The 13,340-nt window shown below is 34.4% G+C and overlaps 1 protein-coding gene across 25 annotated transcripts in view; it reads left to right on the top strand.

Moving 5' to 3' along the window:
- The window catches only part of PTPN13 (protein tyrosine phosphatase non-receptor type 13), a 210,309-nt gene that overhangs the window by 49,650 nt on the left and 147,319 nt on the right, over nucleotides 1-13,340 (top strand). For all 25 annotated transcript variants that reach the window (XM_025998135.2, XM_072755696.1, XM_072755686.1 and 22 more), the window contains exon 2: nucleotides 7,560-7,679. In XM_025998135.2, coding sequence (XP_025853920.2) covers nucleotides 7,565-7,679 — 115 coding nt within the window. In that variant the 5' untranslated portion in view covers nucleotides 7,560-7,564. The remainder of the gene's footprint in view (nucleotides 1-7,559; nucleotides 7,680-13,340) is intronic.

Here is a 13,340-nt window from a genome sequence, read left to right as displayed (position 1 = left end):
AAATCCCAATTCTTCTTAATCTTTTCTAACTATATCAGATAATAATGCTTTTTCCTCACTATCTGATCTATCTATACCAACACCCTAATAGAAAGAAATTGTAATGTATTTATTTATTTAGAGAGATTAGCTTTGAGTCCTCTAGACTCAAAGTGCTTTTATTGTTTCTACTTTGAATATATCTGTCTTGGTGTTGACCATTCTGGATCAATAGTTAAAAGGTAGAATAATTCACATTACTTAACATGTCTTCTGATTATTGCGATTATTATTTTGGGTTTAACCTCTTACAAAATTAGAAGTTGAGAGAAAACAAAGGATGGCTATCTTGAATAATGGGTTTTTAAAAAGATAGTGTTATCAATGTATAAATTCTAATTTTACTAATATCTAAATTACATGGCATTTTAGATATGCTTTGGCTATTTAAAGAGGGAAGATCTTAGACTTTCTTCATAGATTTTGTTTTTTGTAGTCTTATAGACTTTTTTTTAATGGGAGAAGTTAACATGTAGAAAACAAGTCTTTTTTTTTTTTTTTTTTTTTTTTTTTTAAAGTCTGTGTTACCTGTAGTTGGGGCTTAGTTTCTTCTGAAAGTAAAAATTATTCAGACAGCTTCATGGGACAAAGATAAGCAATGCTATCTCACTTTTGTCAGGATTAGTTAGTTTTTTCTCTTTTAAACAATGTTATTGAGACTTAATTGACATATATATAATAAATGATACATATTTATACAATTTGATAAGTTATGAAATATGTATGCATCTATGAAACCATAATCACAAGGTAATGAACATATCCATCATCCCAAAACATTTTCTCATGTCCCTTTATAATCACTCCCACATACTTCTCCACAGGGCAAGCCATCTTCCCACAACTGAATTGCTTTCTCTAACTATAAATAAGCTTACATTTTCTATAATTTTTTACATATGTAATCATAAATCATATACTTTTTTGTCTAGTTTCCTTTACTCAGCACAATTATTTTGAGATTCATGATGTTGCATGTTTCAATAAAGGTTCATTCTTTTTTATTGCTGATTAATAATCCATTGTGGAAATATGCTAAAATCTGTTTTAAAATATGCTAAAATCCCAGTGCACGGAGCCTGCTTCTCCCTCTGCCTGTGTCTCTGCCTTTCTCTCTCTCTCTCTCTCTCTCTCTCTCTCTCTCTCTGTCTCTGTGTGTGTGTGTGTGTGTGACTATGATAAATAAATAAAAATTAAAAAAAAATTTTTTTCCAAAGGGAACCATTTTACATTCCCACTAGCAACATATAAATGTTCCAGTTTCTCTACATCCTTGTCAATATTCAGTTTGTACAGTCTTTTTCATTTTAGCCATCCTGATAGCTATGTAACAGTGTCTTGTTGTTTATTTATTTTTTATTTTTTTTAAAGATTTTTATTTATTCATGAGAGAGAGAGAGAGAGAGAGAGGCAGGCAGAGACACAGGCAGAGGGAGAAGCAGGCTCCATGCAGGGAGCCCGACATGGGACTCGATCCCGGGTCTCCAGGATCACACCCTGGGCTGAAGGTGGCGTTAAACCTCTAAGCCACCCGGGCTGCCCTGTATTGTTGTTTTAATTTTCATTTTCCTAACGATTAATGATGCTGAGCATCTTTTCATGTTTATTTGCCATCATATACTTTCTTTGCTGAAGTGTCTATTCACATCTCCTGCCCATTTAAAAAAATGGATTATTTTCCCATTTTTGACTTTTGATAATTCTTTATATATATCCTGGATGTAAATTTTTTATCAGTTATGTGATCTGCAAACACTTTCCTTTAACTTGTGGCTTTTAAGAATTCTTTTAAACGTTCTTTTCAAAGGGCAGAGGTTTTGATTTTGTTAAATTTCAATTTATCATTTTTTCTTTTACAAATCACACATCTGATATTGTATCTTTTTTTTTTTTTTTTTTTTTTTTAGTTTCAGGGGTAGAATTTAGAGATTCATCAGTTGCATATAGCACCCAGTGCTCATCCCATCAAGTGCCCTCCTTAATGCCCCCCAATTACCCCATCTCCCCATCCACCTCCCCTCCAGCAGCTGTCAGTTTGTTTCCTAGAATTAAGAGTCTCTTATGATTTGCCTCCCTCTCTGTTTTCATCTTATTTTATTTTTCCTTCCCTTCCCATATGTTCATTTGTTTGATTTCTTAAATTCCACATATGAGTGAAATAATATGTATTTGTCTTACTCTGACTGACTTATTTTGATTAGCATAATACCCTCTAATTCCATCTATGTTGTTGCAAATGGCAAAATTTCATTCTTTTTGATGGCTGAGTAATATTCCATTGCATGTATATATGCCACATCTTTATCCATTCATCTGTCGATAGACATCTGGGCTCTTTCAGTATTTCGGCTGTTGTGGACATTGCTGCTATAAACACAAGGGTGCATGTGCCCCTTCAAATCATTATGTTTGTATTCTTTGGATAAATACCTAGTAGTATAATTGCTGGATTGTAGAGCAGCTGTGTTTTTAACTTTTTGAGGCATCTCCATACCAGAGGTATGTTTTCCAGAGTGGCTTTCCAGAGTGGCTGTGGAGGTTGTTCCCATCAACCATGTAAGAAGGTTCCCTTTTCCATATGATATTGTATCTAAGAAAGCTTTGTCGAACCCAGGGTGATTTTCTGGGTTAACTGATTTTCTAACTTTAAAAAAAGTTTCTGGGGGCACCTGTGTGGTATAGTCCATTGAGCATCTGACTCTTGATTTTGGCTCAGGTCATGATCTCAGGGTAGTGAGATTAGAGTCGTGAGATCAAGCCCCAAGTGGCCATGCATCAGATCCATGCTCAGTGTAGAGTCTCTTGAGATTCTCTTTCCTTCTCCCTCCACCTCTCCCACTCATGTGTGCACACACTCTCTCTCTTCTAAAATAAATAAATAAATCTTTTTTAAAAATGGCCTTTGAAGTATTACTATATGAAGAAAAGCTTATTGAACATTATTTTAAATTTTTTTATTAAATTAAAAATTTAAAGTCCTAGTTCTTAAACTTCTAAGGTCAATTTAATTATTTTATTATACTTGTAGAAGATTTTAGTAGTTACTTTTAAGGAGTTCTTGGGGTGTATAAGCACATTTTCAAACTTTATTAGTTAAATTTTCTTAAATGTTTTAAACCGCACTCATACAATTAAAAGTCAGGTTTTAGAAGTGTTTCAGGGGTGCCTGAAATAAACAGTCAGTTAAACATTTGGCTCAGGTGGTTATCTTGGGATTGTAGGATCAAGCCCCACATCATTGTGGAGTCGGCTTGAGATTCTCTCTCTCATCTCTCTTCGCCCCTCCCACTTGTGCTTTCTCTTTCTCTCTCTTTAAGATAAATAAATCTTTAGAAAAAAGTATTTCAGTTATCTGAGCAAAAAACCTTCCTGAGTACTTAAATAAATCTGGGGCAGTCCCGCCGGCCCAGTGGTTTAGCGCCGCCTTTAGCCGGGGGTGTGATCCTGGAGACCTGGGATTGAGCCCGGGGTGTGATCCTGGAGACCTGGGATCGAGTCCCACCTCAGGCTCCCTGCATGGAGCCTGCTTCTCCCTCTGCCTGTGTCTCTGCCTCTCTCTCTCTCTATGTCTGTCATGAATAAATAAATAAAATATTAAAAAAAAATCTGATGAATGAAAACTTAAAAGTATGTTAAGATTTAATTTCTCTGAGATGTTCCAGTGGCATTTTTAGTTTTTTTTTTTTTTTTTTTTGGCATTTTTAGTTTAAAATACAAGTCTTTTTATATTATGTATTTATTTGAGAAAGAGAGAGAAAAAACTTGCAGATGGAGGGGCAGAGGGAGAAGCAGACGTCCTACTGAGCAGGGGCTCGGTCCCAGGACCCTGAGATCATGACCTGAGTCATGATCTGATGAAGCCACCCAGGAGCCCCTAAAATACAAGTCTGAACTCATTTTCTTAATTACATTTTTTTTTAAATTGGCATCACAAAGTGTATCTGGCACTCTACCTGAACTATTTCTCTTAAACATTAGAAACAACATACCAAATACATATAAATTCGTTCATTTTATTTTTTACTTTTTAAAGATTTATTTATTTATTTTAAAGAGAGTGTATATGAGCAGAGGGAGGGGCAGAGACAGAATCTCAAGCAGCAGATCCCCCCCCCCCCCCCCCATGGGATGCCTGACACAAAGCTCAATCCCATGACCCTGAGATCATGACCTAGGCAAAAGCAAGAGTCAGGATGCTTAACCAACTGAGCCACCCAGACACCCCACAAATTCTTTAAATTTAAAAAATACTAATATATGAGTTGGCTTCTCTTTATAAACTTCATTGTGAATCCTTTTAGGTTAAAAGGTGCGTATAATTTTGGATGTTGTTTTCTCAACTTAGAGTTTCTTAATGACCAAAGAAGACCTTAGCTAGGGTCATGAGTGGATCTTTGCCCCAAACTACTGGCACACACAGAACTCTATTCTATAGTTGTTTTGTTCTTAAAATAGGGTGATCTTGGAGCCCTATTCCTTAGAATCAACTTAAACATATGTAATTCATTAGTCTACCCCCCAGGCAGGTTGTTACATGACTTGATGGGATTCAGTTAATCTGTTTACTATTTCAATCTTTTTGGAATCACTTTTCTATGCTTCCTATTTGTGAGTGCCACAAATCCCTCTGGATTAAAATGACATCTGTTAGAATGCTTTTGTGGCTTTGACTGGGCATAGTTTTAAGGTCATGACAGTTAATTCTTGTGTTCACTAAAAACACAATAATGATTCTGGTTATGTAATGTAATTAATTTTTCTTGTTTGAAAGTCTTCCCTTAAACTTATTTATGTAGCCAACCACATTGAAGGAAACAAAAGTGAAGAATACAATTATGTTTATTATAAAGCAGAATCTCTTTGATAGTAAAATAATTCCCAGTCATACATCTGTACACCAGGTTATCTATAACTGTGCGTAACTGAAGTAATAATACACTTTTAAGAATTTTCATGACAGGGTCACCTGAGTGGCTCAGTCAGTTGAGCATTTGCTTTAGGTAGCCCTGGGATTGAGCCCCATATATTCTCCTTCACTGTCTGCCTGCTGCTCCCCTTGTTTGTGCTCTCTCTCTCCCTGTCAGATAGATAGCTTTTTTTTTTTTAAAAAAAAGAATTTTTGTGACAAACTGTTTCCCTCATCTGTTGGTTAACTTCAGGCTTTTTTTTTCTCTCCACTTTTTTTTCATCCTTCTACTTCTGTTTCTTTCATTCCCTTGTCTTCTCTTTCCTTTCAGAACTAATGATCTGGAAAGCTATAGTAAAGATGAATAAAAGTAATAGAAAAGAAGCATGATGATGGTAAGCAGTTGCCAAACATGGTCATAGTAGACAATATAAGGCATGACATCATTGTTTGATTTTTAGAAAGCTGCTTTAACATTACATTAAGTTTTGAGATTGAGTGATGAGAGGGATAAGACAGTTTTTTAAAATCTTAAGCCTCTTTTCTCACAAACAAAATTATAAATATCATGTTCTGTTAGCTAGATAATATTGCTTGAAACAACAATGTTCCCTCTATGCTTTGGAGTTCTAACAAGTTCCAACCAGAGATGCATAGAGAGATCTTACTACACTGAATAGAAAAAATTTTTTAATAAAAATTAACAGAGAATTAATAAAATATAATTAAGCCCGATTGAGTTAAGCAACAGAAGTATAATTTGTAATTTTTATAGATAGAAAAGTCAAACTACTGAAAAAATTCTATGTCTAGAAGTTACTTATACTTTTTCATTTTCTTATAGGAAATAATTATAATATAAAAGCCTATTTTTTAAAAGATTTTATTTATTTATTCATGAGAGACACAGAGAAGGGAGACAGAGACACAGGCAGAGGGAGAAGCAGGCTCCATGCAGGGAGCCCCATGTGGGACTCGATCCCGGGACTCCAGGGTCATGTCCTGGGCTGAAGGCAGGCACTAAAACTGCTGAGCCACCCAGGGATCCCCAAAAACCTATTTCTTTAAAAATAAGTAAAAACCTGTATTTTAAGATTTAAAATATTGTGTAATACAGATCATTTTCTTTACAATACATGAGGTGTAATCACAAGGAAAAAAACAAAAACAAATCCTGTTGGTATTTGATTGCTAATGGTATCTTGACACGTCTGTTGAAACTTCCAATTTCAGACAGTGTTTTATGTAGAAGGTATTAACTCAGAATGCCTTTGGCTTTTTCTAAGCAATATCTTATATCTTCCCTTTTAACTACCACGTTGTGCATTTAAGTGCACACCCCTCAAGGCAGATTCTAAGCATAAAATGCTATTAGTAAACATTTGTGGGTTTGTTTACTTGTTTGTTTTTATTAGTAGTAAACATTTGAAAAGGAAAGTAACAGGACAAGGCTGTCCTCATTTGTAGCTGGAGTTGCTTTTTTTCAGTCTGGGTTAAAGTACCATAAATGTAAATTTAAAAAATATATTAGCTCTCCTGTTAGTTGAGTGAACAAAGCTGTTTTGTCTAAAACAGCTTTTTTTTAAAACAGGTTAATTTTAAAATTTAATGAAGGATATAATTATAGAAAACAAGGATTTAGCATTTTCTACTCCCTCTAGTTTCTTTTCCAAACCATCTGCTTCTGCCTACCAATTTCTTTTCATGGAATGCCAGTGTAGGAAACTTTATTTATGATAATATTGAGTAGCTTCATTTTCCTCTTTTACAGTGAAAATCAGATTATTGTACCCCATAGAAAACCTTAAAATTTATCATTATATCACCGACTTAATTAAATGCTATTGAAAAAATTGACCCTGTAAAAATGTCACCACAAAGGCACCCTTCTCATTTTTTATTAATTCAACTTCTATAGAGTTAATTACAAAGCATGTGTATAGGAATAACCTTTTAGCCCTTTATAGATACCACGAAATGGCATTATTATTATTATTATTATTATTATTATTATTATTATTCCTATGTCATAGATGGAAAACTGAGGTTTAGAGGTGAAATGACTTTCCCAAGGGCAAATGGTGAGTTGGCAACAAAGCTGTCTAGACATAGTTATATCCATTCAGTATAAAACTTATAGTTTTACTATATATATTGAAGATATAGGAATTAATTAGTGAATGTAAGAAATGCGTTCTGTCTTACTTCAGCTTCATGCACCATGGCTGGAGGAACTCTAAGCCTAGAGTTATAATCTGGAAGGCCTTCTGTTCATTCTGGCTGTTTTGATTTAATCATCTGCACTTTGCTGCCTTCTGGAAGTTTCTGTCTCCTCCCATGAAGTAGTCACCACCTATTTTCCAATTCCGGCTCTGAAGCTGATTCTATGGGGTTAGGGCAAGTAACTGTTTTGAAGGCTTTTTTTTTTCTCCCCCCTCCAATTCCTTTATTCTCTGTGAATTTAAGCTGTAGGATTATATCTAGATTGAAGCCCATATTGAGAAATTAGGTAGACAGGAACCTCAGTCTCTTATCACTGATGTAGAACTTCTACTACTACAAGTACAGTATAAGTTGCTGATGTGTATCCCGTCTGTTACTTTTTGTTTCTCAGGTAATATGCATGTGTCACTAGCCGAGGCCCTGGAGGTTCGGGGTGGACCCCTGCAGGAAGAAGAAATATGGGCTGTATTAAATCAAAGTGCTGAAAGTCTCCAAGAATTATTCAGAAAAGGTAAGTGTTTTGTTTTTTTTTCTTTACTGCCTTTTTTCTTTTTTCTTTCTTTTTTTTGAGTATCAGGTAGCTGAAAAACATAAGGGGGCAATGTATAGAAAGAATACTTTTTCTTTTCTTTCTTTGGGCTAAAAAGCTCAGATCTTCTTCATTTGAACATCTTCTTTGTCCCTAATATTGTGGTAAGTGCTGAAAATATAATGGTGATCAAAACCAAAAACGTTGCCTGTCTGTCTGGAGCTTGAAATCCGATGTAGAAAATTGCTATTAGCCACAATACTTATATAAGCAAATGAAAAAAATGCAACCACGACAAGTTCTAAAAAGGAAGGGAATTCAGTGACTATGAAAAGCCCTAATAGAATTTGACCTGGTCATGAGGAAGAAAAGGAAGGTTCCTTGATGAAGCTATCTATGAGCTACCCTACTGAAACTCTAGGGGTAGAGCCCAGCAATTTGTCTTTAAAAAGTCCTTAAGGATACTCTGATACATGTTAGAGAATCACTATACAATGGAAACACTGAAGACCATGAGCCATGGGAACCTTTTGGAAGGTGATAGGGTGACCACTCATTGAGTAGAGGAAGGTCTAGAGCAGAGAGGAAGAATGTTTAGAGACAGATGGTAATAAACTTTCTTGTTGTTGCTATTATTTTCTAATCCAGGAACAGGAATTTGAAACAGTGTAAGCGCTCTCCAAATTCTGCTATAAACTAGGTGTTTGAAGATCTTTGATTTGAGTTAGGATTACTCTAAAGAAAATGTATTCATTTTATCTAATGCCACTTACCTAAAATGTAGCAATTTTAAGTACTTTGTTTGCTTCATATTAATTTTTCAGAAAATTTGGAAGTATGGGTACTCCAGAGTATAGAACAGTAACTATGCTCCAAAGATGTTGTTGAAGGAAGGATATGTTGGTGGCATTCTTTAGTTAATTAACAATAGTTTAATATTTAAGAAACAACTGTTGCCTGTGAGATTTTGTGTGGAAGATCCCAATAAGTACAGGATTACACTGTTGCCCTTAAGATCAGATCAGACAAGATGCATGTCAAGAGTTTACTACTTCAAAACTGTGCCAAATGAGTGATGGGGGCATTAAGTACTACAGATGTTCAAAGGAGGGAAAGATAATACCTCTTTTTATTTGGATCACTACCCTAGCCATGACTTATGCAATACAAAGCATCTTGCATACTGCAAATACCTAGGGTTTTTTGTTCTTTCAAATTTTATAATGTTAATAGAGATTGAATGTCTTAATGTAAAGTACTTGTCATTAAGATACAATTACTACATAGCATATTGACACATTACAATGAAGAGACTTACTTGATATGTTATAAAATGAAGTGTGAGGCCTTTAGATCTTAAACACTGTCCAATGGGAGCAGTTACCATAACGCCTTCAATCCAATTCACAGGGTGACGTCAGTAATATAGAGAAATTGAATTTGGCTTCTTTGGCAGTCTAGAAATTACCAACTATTATAATTGCTGATTGGAAATTTGTATTTATTTAGAGGAAATTTATGCTTATTTGATTTATTTTATCTGAAATCTCTAATTTTTCATTCCTTGGTTTGATGTCTTTTGGGCACAAGTTCTTCTCCTGACTATTATAACAAATTGAAATAAAACAATTATTAGTTTGCTTAGTTTGTGAATGAATGGTGTTGGTCTTGGTTTTCTAGTAGACATCCTTATGAATAACAGTAGGGATGTTAGGAAGGGGAAAGCAAGTAAAATACAATGGTCTCTAAGAAGTTTTTTTTGTTGTTGTTGTTGTTGTTGTTGTTGTTGTTTTTAAGATTTTGTTTATTCATGAGATACCGAGGGAGAGGCAGAGACACAGGCAGAGGGAAAAGCAGGCTCCATGCAGGGAGCCCCATGTGGGACTCGATCCCGAGACCCCGGGATCACACCCTGAGCCAAAACAGACACTCAACCCCTGAGCCACCCAAGAGTCCCGAAGTATTTCTAAAATGTATTTTCTTCTCTTGGTTTTATCTTTTTGCATCTATCATATAAACCTTAGTTTCATTTCATATGGATGGCAATTTTCCCATCTTCTTGAACTTGTACGTTGCTCCTGTGTCCTCTGCAGTATATGAGTGCCAGTAATGCATTCCTATGAATGAGACCTGGAAATAAGCATTTTCGCTAGGGGATTATTGAACACAAATCAAGAAAATGTTGTTTCTTCCTCTTTTTGAGCCTCCCAGCAACTTAAGGCTCTTAGCCTTTTTAAAAACAAAATTATTAAAAAATAAATAAAAATAAATTATTGTGGTTGTTATTCATAGAATAATGATATCTAAGGATGACCTTATTGAAAGACACCATATTTAAATGAGTTTCTTTTCAAAGAAGTAATAATATAAAACTTTTTAAAAACTATAATTCCACACATTTAGAGAATGGTGATCCTGATCATTGGTTCTCCTTTTATATCAGGTTTTTTTGTTTTATTGTGTTGTGATTGTTAAAATGTGCGATCTATGTGACTACTTTTTAGAATTTTTAAAGATTTTGTTGTGGACTTGCATATGATCTATTTTGTAAAATATTCCATAGTGTAGGAATTTGAATGTGTATTTTCTATTTCTGCGATACAAATTAGGCATGTTAATGCTAGTGCTTTTAAAATTTTTCTGTGGGATGCCTGGGTGGCTCGGTGGTTGAGCAATCTGCCTTCGGCTCAAGGCATGATCCCGGGGGCCCTGGGATGGAGTCCCACATTGGGCTTCGTGCATGAAGCCTGCTTCTCCCTCTTCCTATGTCTCTGTCTCTCTCTGTATGTCTCTCATGAATAAAATAAATAAAATTTTTCTGTAACCATATTAGTTTACATACATAATTTGTCAAATTCATAGGGATAGTTAAAATCTCCCATTATTACGATGTCTTTGCCTATCTTCTTAATACTGCCAACATGTGTTTTCATGCTATTTTGTATAATATCTATAATGACTAATGACTAATTTAAATGGACTAGATATTTTATCAATATAAATTGGCTTAAATTCTTTCCAGTCTTTTCTTAATATTACCACCTCTGCTTCCTTTTCTTGCAATTTACCTAGTATATCTTTTCTTCTTCTTTATTTTCAAATCATCTGTATTGTAATTTAGGTATCACGTGTAAACAGTAGACAACTGATTTCACTTTTTAGCCTATTTTTTTAATTAGGAGATTAAATGTGGCAATGAAATAAAAGTTCTGGAAGAATTTCATTAAGGATCCTTGTATATTATAACTTTATAACTGTATGCTTCTCAGTCCACTTTATTAATTGATTGGGAGGCATAGTCAATGTTAGAAAATATATTCATTTAAGCTTTTAGCTTTTAAATCCTGGATGAACTCATGCAAGGACTGAGTGGTCCTATATAATAAGAAAACAGTGCCGTTCTCTAGATCATCTTTAGAACTGAAATTATTGCTGCCTTGGAAAATTCAGTTTACGATTATATTAGTTCCCCAAAACAGCGATTTTTTTTTTTTTTTTTTTTTTTTTTTTTAGTTATGGAACTGTTGCTCTTTGCAGAAAACAGATGTTTTGAGTCTAAGGGATTTTTAAGATATTAGGGTGGATGATTAGTTGTTGGTAAAGTTGCTTCTTCATGACTAATCAGAGGTAAAGAGATAATCTTCCTTACTAAGGCAAGGATATAAAGCCCTTCATATGTAGTCATTTCTGGTTCCCTGTTTATTAAATAAGATAATTAATGAAATTAGTAAATTGAATAAATAGTTAAAAATAGAATAAAGCATCTTGATCAAGTGCTAAAAAGCAAGCAAACTTCACTGTCAAAATAAAACATTCAAAGAGTTAACAGCAAGTATCTTTGGAAAATTAAGAAGATGTTATATTTCTTATTCTTTGGGGGAAACATATTGAATAAGGTTGCAGAGAGCAGGGTGTATATGTATAGACTCCTTTGGCTGTATTTCATTGTAAACATTTATTATATGCGTAAGTGAAAACAAATTACTGTAGATATCTGGGACAAATATCAAATGAACTTCTCTCTCCCTCAGTTCTTGAAGAAAAGTGTTTAAAAAAGCAGAATTTGTGGACACCTTGTAAAAACGTCTTACTAGAGAATCGTCTATTATTTATTAAAATTAAGTGAAATAATAAGTTCATTTTTTTATTTTGTGCAATCACTTTCATTAATAAGTACTTTCAGGGAAGTTTTCTGGCTACTGAAAGGGAAAAATAACATAGAGGAAAAATACAAACTCAGAACCACACATACATATATATTTTTATTTATGGAATCAAACTCTTCGATCTGGGAAGATCTTCATGCATTTCACCTAATCATTTTTAGAGATAAGGAAACAAGGCCTAGTTCAAATGGCTTATAAAAATTAATATCGGCAGAAATAGTATAACTATTTTGAAATAAGTCATTATGAGCCTATTTAGAGCCATAAAATTACTTCCATGTATACATGACAATAAAGTTTTAAAAATGATAGCTCTTCTATGACCATAGCAACAGAATGTTTAGAGAAACAGTATCAGGCAACAAAAGAGACATCACTTCAGATTCTACAGATATTAAAAGAATAATAAGGGAAACTTAGGACCAAAGAAGTTGAAAAAATTGAAATGGAAATTGAAATTCAATGTTGAAATTGAAATGAACACCTAAAAAGACAAAAGCTACCAAAGTTCACTTAAGAACAAGTAGGCAACCTGAATTGTCCTATATTTATGGAGATGAATTAATGTATATTTTTAAATGTTCTGTAAAGAAAACCCTAAGCCCACATTGCTTCACTAGAGAATTCTAAAATTGTATGGGAGAAATAATAGCAATTCTATAGCAAACACTTGAAGAAAACTGAAAAGCAAATACTTCTCAACTAATTCTATGAAGTCAACATTAATACCAAAATCAGACAAAGGGGGATGCCTAGGTGGCTCAGTGATTGAGCATCTGCCTTTGGCTCAGGTTGTGATCCCAGGGTCCTGGGATCAAGTCCTGCATCAGGCTCCCTCCCTACAGGGAGCCTGCTTCTTCCTCTGCCTATGTCTCTGCCTCTCTGTGTCTCTCATGAGTAAAAAAATTTTTAAAAAATCAAAGACATTAGAGAAAAATAAAATCATAGACCAATATAATTTATGAACATTGAGGCCAAAAGAAATTTTTTTGAGAGTGAGTGCACAAGACAGCGGAGGTTGGGGATGGGGTGGGGGGTGGGGGACAATAGGAGAGGGAGAGAGAGAATCTTAAGCAGGCTCCACACTCAGCGCAGCCCAAACTGGAGTTCAGTCTTAGGATATGGGATCATGCCTTGAGTCGAAACCAAGAGTTGCCTGCTTAATCAACTGAGCCACCTCAGTGCCCCCCTTCTTAACCTATTATGAAAATGACAGGAGAAGTCACAGGCTGGGAGAAAATATTTTAAATGATGTAACTGATAAAAGGTTTCTATCCACAATATATAAAGAATTCTCAAAACTTAATAGTAAGGAGCAAACAACCCCCAAAAATGGGCAAAAAATTGAATAGCTAATTTTCTGAAGAAGATAGACAGATTTCCAATTTCAAATAATGAAATAATTAGACTTCAGAGAACTACAAAAATCTCAATATCATTAGTCATCAGAAAGATGTAAGATTAAAGCCACAATGAG

The sequence above is a fragment of the Vulpes vulpes genome, chromosome 4, assembly GCF_048418805.1.
Source record: "Vulpes vulpes isolate BD-2025 chromosome 4, VulVul3, whole genome shotgun sequence".
NCBI classification, from domain to species: domain Eukaryota; kingdom Metazoa; phylum Chordata; class Mammalia; order Carnivora; family Canidae; genus Vulpes; species Vulpes vulpes.
This window is presented reverse-complemented; position numbering and strand designations above follow the sequence as displayed.